Raw genomic sequence first — 16,500 nt, 5'->3', positions numbered from 1 at the left:
ACGCTACGCCACCTCACCACGCTACGCCACCTCACCACGCTATACCTCCTCACCACGTTATGCTGCCTCATCACACTATACCGCCTCACCACGCTACGTCACCTCACCACGCTACGCCGCCTCACCACGCTACGCCGCCTCACCACGCTATACCTCCTCACCACGCTACGCTGCCTCATCACACTATACCGCCTCACCGCGCTACGTCACCTCACCACGCTACGCCACCTCACCACGCTACGCCACCTCACCACGCTACGCCACCTCATCACACTATACCGCCTCACCGCGCTACGTCACCTCACCACGCTACGCCACCTCACCACGCTATACCTCCTCACCACGCTACGCCACCTCACCACGCTGTACCACCTCACCACGCTGCGCCGCCTCACCACGCTGCGCCGCCTCACCACGCTGCGCCGCCTCACCGTGCTATGCCACCTCACCACGCTACGCAGCCGTCCATACCTTACTTCAATCCCCTCTTACTTTGACGTGGTAGCTTACGTCATCGTCCAGCCACGGGGCCTTCGTCTGCCACGGCCATGCTGCCAGGTACGTCAGGCGGCTCCACGGAGTGCTCCTCCGCCCAGGGAGAGGCGGGCTTCCAACGTCACGGAAAGTTGAGGCGCAGGGGAGGTGGAGGCAGCAGGGGGCTCTCACACCCCTGATTACTGCTGCTTCAATCAGCTCCAATCTGTTTGCATTGGGGAGGCAGACCTGCCTCTGACTGGGAGTCCCTCCGTGCACGCATGCCTGCGTCTGTGGATGTGTGTGTGTGTGTGTGTGTGTGTATGTGTGTGTGTGCTGACGGACGGATGGACGTTGGGGGGTATAGCTACTACATACCAAAATGAAGGCATAAATAGCACACAATGTAATCAAAATTTCCAGTTTGCATCAGAGTTTTATATAATGAAATTAATAAATGGAGGGAAAAACTCAACCCCTAGAGGAAGAAGCTGTAGTAGTGTGCAGTATCTACCTCTGTTCTCACAAAGGCAGCAAAAGACCATCTAAGACCACCAAATCTTCATCCGAGCACTTTAAATGTGAATTTGGCCAATGTCAGCAGAAAATGTGGGGATTACGATTTATATAATGGTACTGGGACCCTCTAAATACCAGAGATGATTGATCTACGGCTGCTCTTTCGCGAGGAACAGGAGAAAAGGACATCATGACAAAGAGGAAGAGTAGGACGGAGTAGTCCGTCTGGATTTTTAGTTAATAATCCTGTGAGATGTATGACTAGCTAAGAGTGGGAGAGAGGGAGAGAGGGAGAGAAAGAGAGAGAGAGAGAGAGAGAGAGAGAGAGAGAGCATCATACACTACCAGTGTCAAATAAAGTAATTAATATCCCTATGAACACAGCCCCCAAACCTGTTGTAGCCTATTTACCTCTGTGCCTCACCCAGCATTCTGCCACCCAGGTACAATCAACGTCTCTCTCTCCTCCCCCCGTCTACGGCCCTCTCTCCTCCCCGTCTACGGCCCTCTCTCCTTCCCCTGTCTACGGCCCTCTCTCCTCCCCCCGTCTACGGCCCTCTCTCCTCCCCGTCTACGGCCCTCTCTCCTCCCCCTGTCTACGGCCCTCTCTCCTCCCCCTGTCTACGGCCCTCTCTCCTCCCCGTCTACGGCCCTCTCTCCTTCCCCTGTCTACGGCCCTCTCTCCTCCCCCCGTCTACGGCCCTCTCTCCTCCCCCTGTCTACGGCCCTCTCTCCTCCCCGTCTACGGCCCTCTCTCCTCCCCCTGTCTACGGCCCTCTCTCCTCCCCCTGTCTACGGCCCTCTCTCCTCCCCGTCTACGGCCCTCTCTCCTCCCCCCGTCTACGGCCCTCTCTCCTCCCCCTGTCTACGGCCCTCTCTCCTCCCCGTCTACGGCCCTCTCTCCTCCCCCCGTCTACGACCCTCTCTCCTCCCCCTGTCTACGGCCCTCTCTCCTCCCCCCGTCTACGGCCCTCTCTCCTCCCCCTGTCTACGGCCCTCTCTCCTCCCCCTGTCTACGGCCCTCTCTCCTCCCCGTCTACGGCCCTCTCTCCTTCCCCTGTCTACGGCCCTCTCTCCTCCCCCTGTCTACGGCCCTCTCTCCTCCCCCTGTCTACGGGCTGATCTCCTTCCCCTGTCTATGGGCTGATCTCCTTCCCCTGTCTATGGGCTGATCTCCTTCCCCTGTCTACGGCCCTCCCTCCTCCCCCTGTCTACGGGCTGATCTCCTTCCCCTGTCTATGGGCTGATCTCCTTCCCCTGTCTACGGGCTGATCTCCTCCCCCTGTCTACGGGCTGATCTCCTCCCCCTGTCTACGGCCCTCTCTCCTCCCCCTGTCTACGGGCTGATCTCCTTCCCCTGTCTACGGCCCTCTCTCCTCCCCCTGTCTACGTGCTGATCTCCTTCCCCTGTCTACGGGCTGATCTCCTTCCCCTGTCTACGGGCTGATCTCCTTCCCCTGTCTACGGGCTGATCTCCTTCCCCTGTCTACGGGCTGATCTCCTCCCCCTGTCTACGGGCTGATCTCCTCCCCCTGTCTACGGGCTGATCTCCTTCCCCTGTCTACGGGCTGATCTCCTTCCCCTGTCTACGGGCTGATCTCCTTCCTTCATCGCCGGATATTACTCTTTGGCCCCCAGACCGCGTTAAACAGGTAAGTACTGCACACCGGGCCAAGGAAAATGCAACGCAAAACAAACAAATGTCAAATCCATGTGGTAAGAGGCCATAGTGCGTGTCCATGTATCAGCAGCGATTGGGACAGACTCATTTTGTTCTTTTGTTCTCTTTTTCTCAAGTGCAGAGGTGTGAATTCCGGGTTCAGAAAGTAAAAGTCCTCACCAGGATTTTGCTCAGGCTTCCTGGATTGTGTTGATTCCACTAATTTTACCTGGATTGCACTAATTAGAAAATCTAGCAAGCTTGAAATGGTCAAGGCACCTCCAACTGTGGCTGGTTTGAATATATGCAAATATTCACAGAGCAACAGGCATGTTCAGGGCTGCCTTAAGCAATGCGGCCTCCGCCCCCATCCCGCCCCGGTCCCGCCCCCATCCTGACATCTCCTGAACACAGAGCTCTAGGGGCTCACCAGGCCTGCCTCCCCGCCGTGTACACGGGCGTCAGTCGGAGACCTCCAGAACCTCCCCATTTGCAAAGCATGTCCTCTTCATCCTCCTCCCTTCCCCCTCTCCATCCATCTCTCACTTGCTCACTCCCTCCATCCCTCTCTTGCTCTATCTATCTCCATCAGTCGCTTCCGTGGTTCAATAACGCACGCCATCCTATCTCGAACTTTAATAACACAAGCTGTAATGCATCGAAGGCATACGCACTCTCTTTAATAACGGGGGGGGGGGGGGGGGGGGGCGGCTACATCTCACTTCTTAATATTATATATATAGTAATTGGTCTAAATATCAGTTCCATTGAGAGCAGCCATTGAGAGCACACAGATGCATGAACACCCCCTCCCCACACACACACACACACACACACACACACACACAGAGCTCGAAATAACAGCGCTCAATATCATTGAAAAACACAGGGCTCAATATCTTCCCGTGGAGAAACACACAGGTCCATTGTGAAGTGCTTGATAAGTGACTGGTGCACACTCAGACCTTCACTTCTCTGCACAGAGCTTCAGGACTCTCCAGCGTGGCCGCACTCGGGTTTGGAGAACATCGCATTGGAAATGCACTTGCAAGTGTACATGCATTGAAAATTCACTTAGAAGACTGTCCGCACAGACATAAACACACTCATACTCTCCCTCACAAACACACACGCACACACACACACACAAACACACACACACACACACACACACACACACACACACACCCTCCCAAATAGCTGCATGTTTAATTTATTTAATATCAAGGCATGTGTTGACACAGAAAAGAGAAATTATATGTACTGTACTTGTAAGACTCTGGAAAACTATAAAACTACAGTGTGACAGCATCGCCCTCAGGTGGTCTAGAAACAGAACTGCAGCTTGTTTTATGTCCCTAAACTAGTAATTAGGAACCATCTACCATGAGCACCAGATGCCTCTGAAAATCTATGAACTGTATCCTGTACACAGCACTAAAAGGAAGAAGGAATCAGTTGTACAATCTGATGGCTTACAGCTCCTCCAAGGCTTTTAATAGGCTACATATGGGCGGTACAAAGAAAGCCATTTGCAAGGCTACATGACATATCACATGAAATGTCTTTTTTTCCCCATCTGCAGCGTGATGGGTGGATTATTACTCTCTGCCCAGGTCATTACTGGGCCACAGTGGAACAGAGTCTCTCAGCTGGACATGACAAGCCTCCCACAGAGTACTGTCAAATCAAACCATCCCTCTCTCTCTCTCCCTGTCACACACACACACACACCTTCCCATGTCAGACTCCAATGTTCTTTTTCCTTCATGCTCTCTGTCTCTTCCTCTCTATTTTGCCTGGCCACACCCCCCCCCCCACCACACTTGCTCTCCTCGTCCCCACTAACCCGTCCAAAATGTTTGAATGAGCTCTATAACATTTGGCCCATGTACTGCCCAAGCACAGAGAGAAGCACTTCTCCTCCACCTTCTCCTCCACCTTCTCTCCATCTTCCCCATGCTCCCTCTCTGTCTCCTGTAGTTTAATGGGGGATTTCCTGATCAATAACACAAGACGTTCCACCAAAGAGATGTTGCCGAAACACAGCTTAAAATACAAAACTATACTAACATGTTTCAAAGAAAGTTCTGTTCATTTTGTTTCAGTCATATAATCATCTACTAAGACTTTTTCTAGTGCCTTCTGGCTCCCCGTGTCCGTCAGTGGCCACGGTGGATTTATCAATGCGCTACGCTGCTCTCATACGCTACGCTACGCTGCTCTCATACCTATCAGTGAGCTGTTAATGGACGAGGAATGCTGATAACCACAGCAGCAGCTGAAGAACTGACAGAGATAAGGACAGTGGAGAAAAAGTGTGTGTGTGTGTGTGTGTGTGTGTGTGTGTGTGTGTGTGTGTGTGTGTGTGTGTGTGTGTGTGTGTGTGTGTGTGTGTGTGTGTGTGTGTGTGAGTGCGTGTGTGAGTGCGTGTGTGAGTGCGTGTGTGTGTGTGTGTGAGAGAGAGAGAGATGCTGAAAGAAAGAAAGCCAAAGAGACAGAGAAAGAGAAGCAAGGAGAGACTGAATGCTTAAGAGACACAAGAGGTGTGGGAAGTGTATAAATATAGCCCAATCCCAATCCAGGGGCCGAGGTTAATCCGCACTCACTGCACACGAGCCGTGCGGGAGAGTGGCTCAGGGCTGATGAAAAAGCCACTTCTTGTTGCTAGCTGAGGGGACACACTGAATCCCCAGAGAGAGGAAAAAGATGGCTGCTTTGGTGTGAACAGAGGCACGGCGGTGAACTAGCCTTTTTATATTGTTCCTTCGCTAATTCCTTCAGGAACAGAGCGCAAGAAACAAAGGATGAGAGGGGGGAAAAAAGGTGTGAGAAGGAAAGATCACCTAGGGTACTGAAGTAATCAGAGTCAAAGGAATGGCCTGACAAGACATGTTAACATGGCTAGCAAAGAACTGAGGGTGGAACTTGTCTCACCTGCATGGGCTTATTGGGGGGACAAATCTTTTCATTTACTGTGTAGCATTTTAACTGAATTTCTTTAAGGCTCAAGGTGCCTTTACTCACTGGGTAATGCACGATGTACATTTTCAGGTGGGTTACTCCATGTATGCAGGATTCTCGGACCCTGTGTTGGACTGAGTGAGGTTGGTACAGACCCTAAAGGTTAAATCAGGTCGTTTATGTTCTGTTGGTTGGTTCTTTTCTCTCTTCTTTCTCTTCCGTTGTGCCATTATGACACTAGCCAAGGAACTGAAGGACATTTGATCACCTTGCCTTTGCTATAGCTGAAACAGTGGTCAAACCCTCGGCCCTCTCCCTGGAGATCTAAGCATCCCTCCTTTGCCTCAGCTTTCACCCAGGTAGCGTAACAAGACATCAGAAGAGACATGGCTGAAAACAGAACGCAGTGTAAATGCATTCGTCTGAAGCCAACTCTGCAACCCTGAATCCGAGCAGACACTTCAGAACAACCAGAAGCCACGCAAGGACGAGCAATGTGAGTCCCCGTCACGTGTGAGGGTGCACGGGATCTCGGGCTCGGGGTGTTACGACTAACCCTGCGCACTCGTGCAGAGGTGGTGTCCCAACACACGCTCACCCAGCCTTACCTAAGGACAGCCATAGGTCTCTGACCAATCACCATACACTGACTAATCCCCATACACCATACAGTGTATCACCATACACTGATTAATCCCCATACTCTGACCTATCCCCATACACTGACCTATCCCCATACTCTGACCTATCCCCATACACTGACCTATCCCCATACTGTGACCAATCTCCAGCCCGGTGTGCACCACAGCACATCTTACCACTTCTTATCTTGTGTTTATTCGCTTGTCTTTGGGTTTATATGCAAGTCACACTCCATTACAGAGTACATCTTCCCAGCGGACATGAAGGACCTGAAGGCAGTTATTCTGAGCATAGTCGATGAAAGCAATCTGAACTTTGACAGTTCACAAGCACAGCCAACACTGACAGTGTTTTACATTACATTTTCAGTGGGCTGTTTTGGATCCTCCTTTAGAACATTATTAACGTTATCAATTTCTAGTACACATGTAAAGCAAAGGTAATAAGTCTTTTTTTTAATGAGAAGCCACATTAGAACTATGGTCAAATGAAACTGGCCATACATCAGTAGAAAACAAGAAAGCTGTCCCCATAACCGCCCAAGCACAGACCTCATGCGCCAGCCTCAGAGGAAACATTTGTGACATCCTCACCAAAACACCAGTCCAAAGAACAAACAGTAGAAATGACAAAACACAGAAACAGAACCTAGTGTCTAACGTATCAGCTACGTAGCGTATGCCACGTGGTCCAAAGCTTGCGGACGTTCCTTTCTGTTCCATTTTCAGCTATGTCCGATGCCGGCAGGGGTATAAAAGCAGATATATTAAAACACTGGCAGTAGAGTGAATTGTGCTGAACAGCTCCGGGACTTTAGACATGGCACCGTCACAGGAAGCAGGAGGGCTGAAGGGCGGGGCCGCTGTCCAGAGTTAAGCTGCTTAGTTCCAGGGACTATAATAGCACAGGATACAAAGTCTCTTCGAAAATTATACGCCTCCGACATTGCAGCAGCAGTTTGGCGAAGGCCTTTCCCCGCGCCCCTGTGCACAAGCGTGAGGATCGTGAAAATGGTTTGACCAGTTTGAGTGGCCCGCAATGTGTTCTGACCTCAACCCCAACGAACACTATTGGGATGAACTGGGACGTCCAGCTTGGATGTGGATGCCTGAATTTATAAATGCTCTTTAGGCTGTATGGAGACATATTCACAGCGAGGCAATCTGAAATCTTCTTGAGATCATTCCTAGAAGAGACACTGCCGCAATGGGACAGCTCAAAAAGCTCACGTGCACGTGAGGGTCGGGTGTCTACATACTTTTGGCCGTGCAGTGCAAAAGCTCCACTTCAGTTTTACAAGTTTGGGTGTGTGCGCGCTCACCTGTGCGTGTGTGTGTGTGTCTTTAATCCTGTCCAGAGATATGAGCAAATATCAGCATAGCAGAACCATGAGGATAAGGAGGAATGGAGGGATTAAACCTGATAATCCTGGGCAGAGAGTGCCAGCTCACACCCTCCTGCACCAGGCCGTCCGCTAACCAACACCGACCAGCCCCCGCAACACCTCCACACCCCCCCCCCCCCCCCCACACACACACACACACCCTCCTGCACCAGGCCGTCCGCTAACCAACACCGACCAGCCCCCGCAACACCTCCACACCCCCCCCCCACACACACACACACACCCTTCCCAAAAAGGGCGCCATGCAACCGCAGCTGTGGTCTAATGTCCAGACCCCACACCCACTGTGGCTGTCCGTTAAGAATCTCAGCACACCCACCACTAGAGGGCGCAAACACTTCAGGCGGCTGAGTCAGGAGGGGAAATCCCACATTCATTCATCTCTGACTAAACCCTGCATGGCTATAAGAGGAACTGCTGATAATCAGATTTTTATCCTACTCTCCTAAAATCCAGGGCTTTCTGACCACAGACTGTGTGTAATTTTATGTCGACCTACAGTTTAGTTTAAGGCCTAAAGGCAAAAGGGCTTAAAGAGGTTGTGAATTAAACATATAATAATTTATATCTCAGTTAAAGTAGATCCTTCACCATGAAAAATAGAGGGTAAAAAAGACATACGATCAAATACAATTAATACAAATTAACCACGACTTCAGGTGCTGCCGCCGTAACTTACACAACTGTTCTTACAAATTCATACCATTTTAATGTGCCAATAGATGAGTTCCATATTGGTTAATAACCCAGCAAAATGGGCGCTGAGCTAACCACCTGAACACTGCAGTCTTTTTGCCCTTCTGCGAGGTACATAACACCAAAGCTTCAGAGGACTGTCTCTCTAAGAAGTACAGCTTACAGCAAGGTTATATATAAAATGTTAACTGATCCAAAAAGGAATCTGTCAACATTTAGCAACGAATCAAATGTCAATAAAATTTTATAGCTTGACTTTGATGTCACCACTAAATGTTACTCGATAAGATGAAGTTGGGTCTGAATTTTTAAAAACATTTTAGGATGGCCACTTTTCTAGGGTAGTTCTTGGTGACCTGTGAGCTGACAGGGGCGGTCAGGGTCTTCCACCAGGCACGGGTCATGAGGAGAGAACATGACACTCACCGAGCGAGCACGCAGCCAGCAGGGAGGACAATAGCAGCATCTGCAGCATGGCGATCCCGTGGGTGAGACGTGGGCGAGACAGGGGCGAGACGAGGAGCAGGGTAGACGGATTGGAGCAGCGGGGGCGGCCTCTTCAATCACGGCACTGCGGGGGCAAACGCAGACGCACCGACCGGCTGATTAATAGTGAGACTGACGGGTGGAGAGATGCAGTGGATAGGCGTATGTCTGAGAGAGGAACCACGGAGAACGCAGGAGACCTCTTCTGAACACCAGCTGACGTGGTGTTTACCAAGTACTGGTGACATGACAAGGATAACAATGACTGAACTCTGCTTCATGTTCCCATATATTCACTTAGACACACATGATCAGCATTCGTATTATCCAACAAATAACTTTGGTGAACATCATACAGGTCATTATTTTTTTTCTTTTTTAATCATGTAAAATCAAGTGTTTACCAATATGCTTTAATACAGTCACAGAATCTAGAAATAACATTTTTAGTCGATATCATGGCCTATAACATTGTATCACCCACCTAGCACTGTTCATTGCCACAAAGCCCCCATCATGAGACCGAGAAACATCAGTAGCTTCTGTTTGTCCTACGCCTGTCACAGCTGCCACCTGGCCTCTCAGATGCCACCTGGCCTCTGGTGATGCCACTTCATGCCACAGGTGAGTACCTCTGATCTGAAGCCAGAACAGGAGCACCTGCTAGATCCAACCTCAGCCACGGTATGCACCAGGAGCACGGCCCGGCGTGGCCACACTCATCACAAACACCGAGGGGAAGGCCCACGCAGGGACGCCGATGGCGTGACCACGCTACAGCACATGCACGACAAATGCTGGCCCCGAGGGTCACGTGACACGGACCAGGACGTTTTAACCTGCGAATGCCGTTGAGCGCCTTAAACACGCATGTGGGGTTATCCCTTATTTCTGAGGCAAAACCGCCAGACTGTTCCGCAGAGTCACTGGGCTCATTGTGGCGCTCAGAGCATAAAACACGGGCACAATTCTTTTCATTATTTCCTACTCTCCATTGCTATTCTGTTTTCTCCTGTTCTGGGATCAGGCTTTCGGAAACAAATCGCAGCTCATCCATTACTGCTGAAGAATGGGGAAAAATGGCTTCACATTAAACAACAAGTAATGTCACTGTCACTGTCTCTTGATTACATGTCTCGTTCCCTAAAGCTTCCTGTCCCCACCGTTTCCATACCAGTTAATCGATCAAAAAGTAATAGAGGAAGTGTGGATGGGCAGTGAAAATAACAGGACCAGTAGTAGGTCAGGAGGTGACTTCACTGGAGGAGATGAGACCATAAACCACACTGTAGCCTCATTAGTGGCAGACAGCTCAGTTCTTCTCTCAGGTTTTGCTGACTCATTCATACAGACCTCAGTATCAACAAGCACCGAACTCACAGCCAAGTAGTTAGTCAAACCATTATTAAAAAGGAAAGAACTGCATGAAAACATCAGGGCGGCTTGTTTCAGCGGGTGAGTTCGGGTTTTCCGTATGTCAGCACTAGACGTAATGAACCAGGCACACATGGGCTACCCACATGATCCCTTTCCCCCTTCTCCACCTCTGTCACCAACCCCCCAGTGGTCACGGAAGTGGTCAGGAAAGCCACCCACAGGAGGGAGGCCCGAAACTTCATTGAGTGTTAAGAATGAGGAGCTTCAGGATCTCTTCAGTAACTGTGTTAGGTACTGAAACACGGCAATCTTTAAGGTCCCTTTTGCAACAAAAAAAGGCGTGTTAAATATTGTTGCAGTCTGCTTGATTTTATCTGCCAAAAAAGTACAGCTGTCTTTTCATGGCTCTTTGTGATCGCATAGATATTTCAGACTGAGTATATATAGGTATTATGATATGAACCAATAAAAAAATACTGATGTAATTAAAAATGTGCAGTAGATTGAATGGGGGACCCGTGCAGTAGTTTGAAATGTCTGGCCTGTCTTGCCTATAAAAGTTGCAGTGGAACGCAACTGTGTCACTTGTATGAGCTTATTGGGAACGTTTTGGTTTTTAATCTCAGACCAAGGTTTACGCCTTTTGTGGTTTGTGCAATTTTCAAGTAGTTTTAAATTAGAACTATGAGAACACATCTGAGTCACTTGATACAGAAGTGATGAGTGTATATGGTCCCTGGACAGTTAAAGAGATCACTGTTCTGCTTTTGATGTTTGTTTGTTTTATTCTAGCGAATTGGTCACCGAGTCTTTTTGTGGATCTCAATTCCACAGACTATTTTCTGAACTAGGGGGAGAGGGTCACCTTATTAACTACAGCCCTAATGTATAATGAAGGGTTTTTTATTCTTGATGCTTTTGCCGGGTTGAACTGGATATAATGACTAAACCTGAAAGTTTCCAAAACGCCATTGTAATAATATTGCAAATATGCTTCGTGGCCGGTCGGGCGTTTTATCAGGTTAGGCTACACGAATCTGGACTTTCTTCACTCTTAACGTAGTTGTGCCCACTTTGAAACTGTAGCTCAAACTCTTACGAGTCTATAAGCTGGTAGAGAAGGTACTAGGGCCTCCGGCAGCTAAAGTATGAGTAAAAAACAAGAAAAGTTTCTTAAGTCTATGACTGTGAACTCAGTTGCGATATGCGGTGCTTTAAAAACGCGACCCTGTTTTCCTCTGGTGGTTTTCTTCACGCTGTAGGCATTTCCCCTCCTGTTACAGCTGTTGTGGACATCTGTTTGTTCTGCTTAACCCACACCTTAAACATCTTAAACTTACAACGGTGTTTCAGAAGGACAAACCAACAACATTTAAATGTATTTCATAATCAACTTACCATAGCAGTAGAAGGGAAGGCTGTTTAGACCGAGACTAGCGACCGTCCGGCTGTATTTGATCAACATAAGCCTATTTCGCTTATTCCTTTTCAGCCACGTCTACGTCTCATAAAGACGAATACATGAAACGTTTCGGAACTTCTGGTTAATGTGAATTGATTTGTTATTATCTGCTAATTCAAAAGAGAATCCAGTCGAGAAATGAAACCACTCCTAGTTATTTCGGTCGCTTTGTCCAACGTGATGTCATTCAGTGTAAGTGCTCCAGAGCCCGACCCCCTTCACCAGTGGTTCCTCTGGTCCAAACGAACCTACAATTACACCAGAAGACCTGGTTACTGAGCCAGATACATCAGTGGAATTAAATAAAAAATACAGCTATACTGGCTATTAAAATAGATATAATTAACAAATTAGCTATCTTGTTGACTTGATGTGTCTTGAGTTTTATTCTCTCTCTCTCACACACACACACACACACACACACACACACACACACACAGAGAGAGAGAGAGAGAGAGAGAGAGAGAGAGAGAGAGAGAGAGACATGAGCACACTTCTCAATATAGGGTGAGGTCAACTAAAATGGGCCACTTTTTAATCAATGATTTATAAGACCATCACATATGCTATACTTGAGATTTAAGGAAGTTTTGTTTGTTTTTTTTAGAAATTCTCCTAAATATGTATTTGTTAAAAGACGTGGGAAAGTATTGTTTTAGATTCATAGGAATTAGAAGCTCAGCAGATTTCCAATTGCTCTTTGCATCTGCACAATGACGGACACGCTGCGCCAATCAGTTCAATTGAGCGCTTCGCTAAACAATACGGAAGCCTCACTAGGACACACAACGAACCCCTTGTGTAATAACAACACATTACATCTACCCTACTCGAGCCACCAAAATATATCCGAATATCTTGTATACTTCTCTGCCTTACTACTTTCACTTAAGAGAAATATGCACAATAACAATGAGCACAATGTCGAATAGCTTGGAAGGAGAGGTTAATGCTTCACTTCCACCCGGTGTCTTTACCACTCCTGCATCTAACTACACCAAGGTCTCTCAGCTTTAGCAATCGCACGTTCATTCTTTCAGACACCTGATGACTCTGCCACGCCTGGTGGTATACGGTTTCTTGGATTGTGCCTGGCTTTGACTTGGGGATTTGATGACTGGTTGGGATTGTTCTGGAGAAGCAAGAGGCTGTGACTCCCTTCCGGTTGGTGCCCCCAGAGGGTCTGTCTATGGCTCCTCACACACAACAACGTGCAAAGTGTAGTCTACTGCTGTGCAGGCTCGAAGGTGCTGGCTGCTTCGTCTGTACGTCTTTACAGAACTTTGTGCCGTACAGGAATGCAGAGTGCTGTTTGGTTAGATGACAACACCTGGTGAACGTTCTGACCTCATCTCCTGGTTTCAGGGAAGCTCTTGGACTCTGATGTTTGCTTGCAGTCATAGTATCATTTTTACATATCCTTGCTTTTGTCTAGCGGATGCTTAATTTTGGATGGATCATAGGCTGTAGGCATTAGAAGAGCACGTGTCGTAGGTAATTTATTGCGAGGATTATAAAAAGAATCGACAAATTAAACAAAACACAAAAAACCACTAAGCCTTTCCTTTAGCTAGGTCAATTCAGGTCTTATTAGGTCTTGTCCTACATTCCCTTTAAACAGAGTCTTTGCAAATGTAAACATCATCACCCCAGACTCCATTTTCCTCTCCACAGCTTTTGTGGTACCATGAATTGCTCCGACAACAGTACAAGGAGTTCTCTGATCTTTGGAGCGTTCCAAGCTCTTCCTAAAAAGGCGGACATATGGGGTTTGCCCTCTCTCAGCTATCTTGTGTAGCTCATTAATGGCAGCCTTCATTCTGTCCTTACACGACTGCTTGTACTGACGTCTCCTTTCCCTTCCCTGACTTTTCCTCATCTCTCCTATGCCATTTTCTGCCAGTCCTCCTGCCATAGCTGCAGGTTTTCCTTGATAGGTTTCGATGAACTTGTTTTGTACTCTCACTTTATGTCTGTGTAAGAGAATGTGTTTACTTGACCCGTGTCAGCTGCAAATCACAGCACATTTTAGCTATTCGATTTAGCTACCCATTTTAGCTACCCAATAAAATTGGCCAGTATATAAAATTACTTTTACACAAAGATCAAGGTTATTTTAAAATGTTTTTTTTTTGTTTGTTTTTTTTAAAGTGGCCTGTCAAAACATTATCCATTAACTTTTTTTGATTGGTAAGACAACACTCTGCTCCGCCCACCATTGCAACCTCAGATCAAATAAAATTATTGTTACATGTTAACTAGTGTCGTAGTAGCAATGTAGGATCAGTACTGATTATTTCACTATGAACACATACAGTCACAACTCAGACAAATAACGGAACTTTACACCCATTCCGCAGGGGAGCCGCCCACTTCATTACGCAACACCAATCACACACTTCCTCGCTCACACCTGTTCCCTGTTTCTGCTGCACCCTTTATAAGCCTACAGGTCCCATCATTCACCGCTGTGCATTGCTTGAGCCTTTCAGTACCTGTTGCTATGCTTCTTTCACCACACATTCTGTTGAAATGTCACGTGAGACGTGACTGAGACGTGACTGAGATGGAGTTTTGAGCCGCTACGTTCATTTGTTCTTTGCTTATTTCTAAGTCTTTTTGTTGTGCTGTGTCTGTTATGGATATACACGTGTCTGCTGCTTCTGTCACCCCGTTACACAGAAAAGTTCAGTCATAGATGAGTTACCTACACACCAAATCATGCTGATGCTAACTCTTATCCACAGAGTCCTGTTGCCAGGCAAGGCCTAACAACCAGCAAAATGATTTAAATGCCATTCCAAATTAAATGTAGAACATGGAAATACAAAGCAAATGAAAAAGAACTAGGACATCTCAGCTTGGAGAACATCTTTCTTCATACTGATCCCTAACACATGAAATACAGTGGTGAAATCCAACACTCCTATTATTATTATTATAGGTTTTGTGATTGGGCAACAAACATTAATGGTAAATTACATTTGAATGTGGCACACAGCTCAACTGGAGAACATGGAAAGCCAAAAAGGAAAAAGACTGACCAGGTTCCAGATCCAAGACAATCTAAATGACTAAACATCCCCAGTGGCAGATCAGGAAAGTTATGGTATGGCCACTTACAAAAGAAAGACAGATAAGCATCTGCATGCAGTGAGCATGAAGAAGGTGATAGCGAAACTAGGAGAGGTGATGCGTGCAGAGAACCCAAACCAGAAGCAATAAGCCAAATCACTGATGACAAAAATGCCAGATAGGGGGAAAAAATCGTGTGAGAGACAGCAGGGAAGAGAGCCGAATAAGAGGGTGTCCTCGACGGGAGCTACTGCGCGTTACGACGAGACAAAGTGAAAACCAAGGAGTGATGGAGGTGTGGAAGCAGAGGGAGGAATGCAGTGGTTTGTCAGCGGTGGTGCGCAGACACTGACTTGCCATCCAAAGTCCCTCTGGGATATATTAGCCACCCCCGTCAGGATGCTATAAATGTCGACTCATGGGGCAGGCTGCTGCTCCACGTAGGGGGGAGACAAGAGTGAGATCCAGAGGAGACAGAGGGCGGGGAGAGGGCCATGAATATGGGAAGCGCACTGACTGATCCACGCCGGAACGCTGCCGTAATTGTGGCAGCGGGCTCGGTTCTGCTTATGCGGGCCGTTCTTGTTCGACGGCGGTCTTGAGAAACTGAGAGTGAAAGATGATAATTTCTAAGTCGCATGCGGGAGCGGCTCGTGGAATGGAGGATCCCTTGGCGAGAATTTCCAAGAACACTGTAATACAAGAATCCTGTTCCATCGCATACTTAAAATACTAGGTCTAACCAAGAGTGAAGTATAGAACCGCAGATGAGTGACAAGCTAGTTGTAGAAGATGCTGTAGATGCTTTCTGGCATTCGTTTGTATGGTGGTGAGTGGAATGGCACAAGTCAAGAGGGCTGAATGCTCTTGTAGATGCTGCAGGGAATCTCCTGGGATTATTGCAGCAGGTACATGACGTAGGCAACAAAAGTGGTGAGGGCAGTAATGACAGTGCCATTAGGAGCCAACAAATGCACTCTGGGATTTCACAAAATTGCATTTTTTAATTACATGATGGCTATTCTCATTGTTCTCAGTGGGATGCCAGAAGCAGTGGAACGACAATGTAAGAAACATACTGCAGATATGAACACTTGCCCAGATGTTGAGAGTATAAAAGACAAAGCTGAGGATGTACCTCCGATTTAAATTACATGGTTATTAATCGGAACAAAATAAGATGGCTAGCAGGAGGGTATGTAATCCGAATGAAGAAAATACTGTTTGGAATAAAGTTCCTTGGGGCCTGAGAGCAAATGTCTAATGAGAAAATTATCACTCTCTAGGGGAGAAATTATGCTTATCAATTTCTGTAACCCTTAGCAATGCTTATTCAGTGTATTTTGATATGTATTTGTATTTTAGTCAGCCATATAGGAGGGTACTCTGGTAACGTTATTTTCTCTGGACTGTAATATTTGTTTTATGTGGTCAGCCAATTACACGTCTGATCCCAATCAGAAATACTAACAAAAGAACATTCCACTGTGTACATATATATATATATATATATATATATATATATATATATATATATATATAGGTAGATCGGCATGGGTAGATAGAAGCATTTGGTTAGACACCAGTTTGTTGGTGAAGGCCAGAGGTTAGTATTTCTCCCAAAAGGAGGAGAGGTGGATAGGCAGAAGCAATCCTGATACTGCTTCCCTTTTACATTATATATGTGTGGCTTGAAATTACAGATCTTTCCCAGACCTGCATTTTGTTGGTGATTCCACC

At 47.3% G+C, this 16,500-nt stretch overlaps 1 protein-coding gene across 2 annotated transcripts in view; it reads right to left on the bottom strand.

The window, feature by feature from the left end:
- The window catches only part of cd276 (CD276 molecule), a 70,668-nt gene extending 58,763 nt beyond the window's left edge, over positions 1-11,905 (bottom strand). Inside the window, exons 1-2 of one of the 2 annotated variants that reach the window (XM_076989642.1) lie at positions 11,622-11,905; positions 8,787-8,931 (exon numbers count right to left, since the gene is read on the bottom strand). In XM_076989642.1, coding sequence (XP_076845757.1) covers positions 8,787-8,835 — 49 coding nt within the window. In that variant the 5' untranslated portion in view covers positions 8,836-8,931; positions 11,622-11,905. The remainder of the gene's footprint in view (positions 1-8,786; positions 8,932-11,621) is intronic. The other variant, XM_076989633.1, reaches the window with a different exon arrangement.
- Positions 11,906-16,500: the final 4,595 nt, after the last annotated feature.

Source organism: Brachyhypopomus gauderio, chromosome 2 (genome assembly GCF_052324685.1).
Source record: "Brachyhypopomus gauderio isolate BG-103 chromosome 2, BGAUD_0.2, whole genome shotgun sequence".
Taxonomy (NCBI): Eukaryota; Metazoa; Chordata; class Actinopteri; order Gymnotiformes; family Hypopomidae; genus Brachyhypopomus; species Brachyhypopomus gauderio.
Note: the sequence above shows the minus strand (reverse complement) of the source record. Positions and strands in the feature narration are given on the sequence as shown.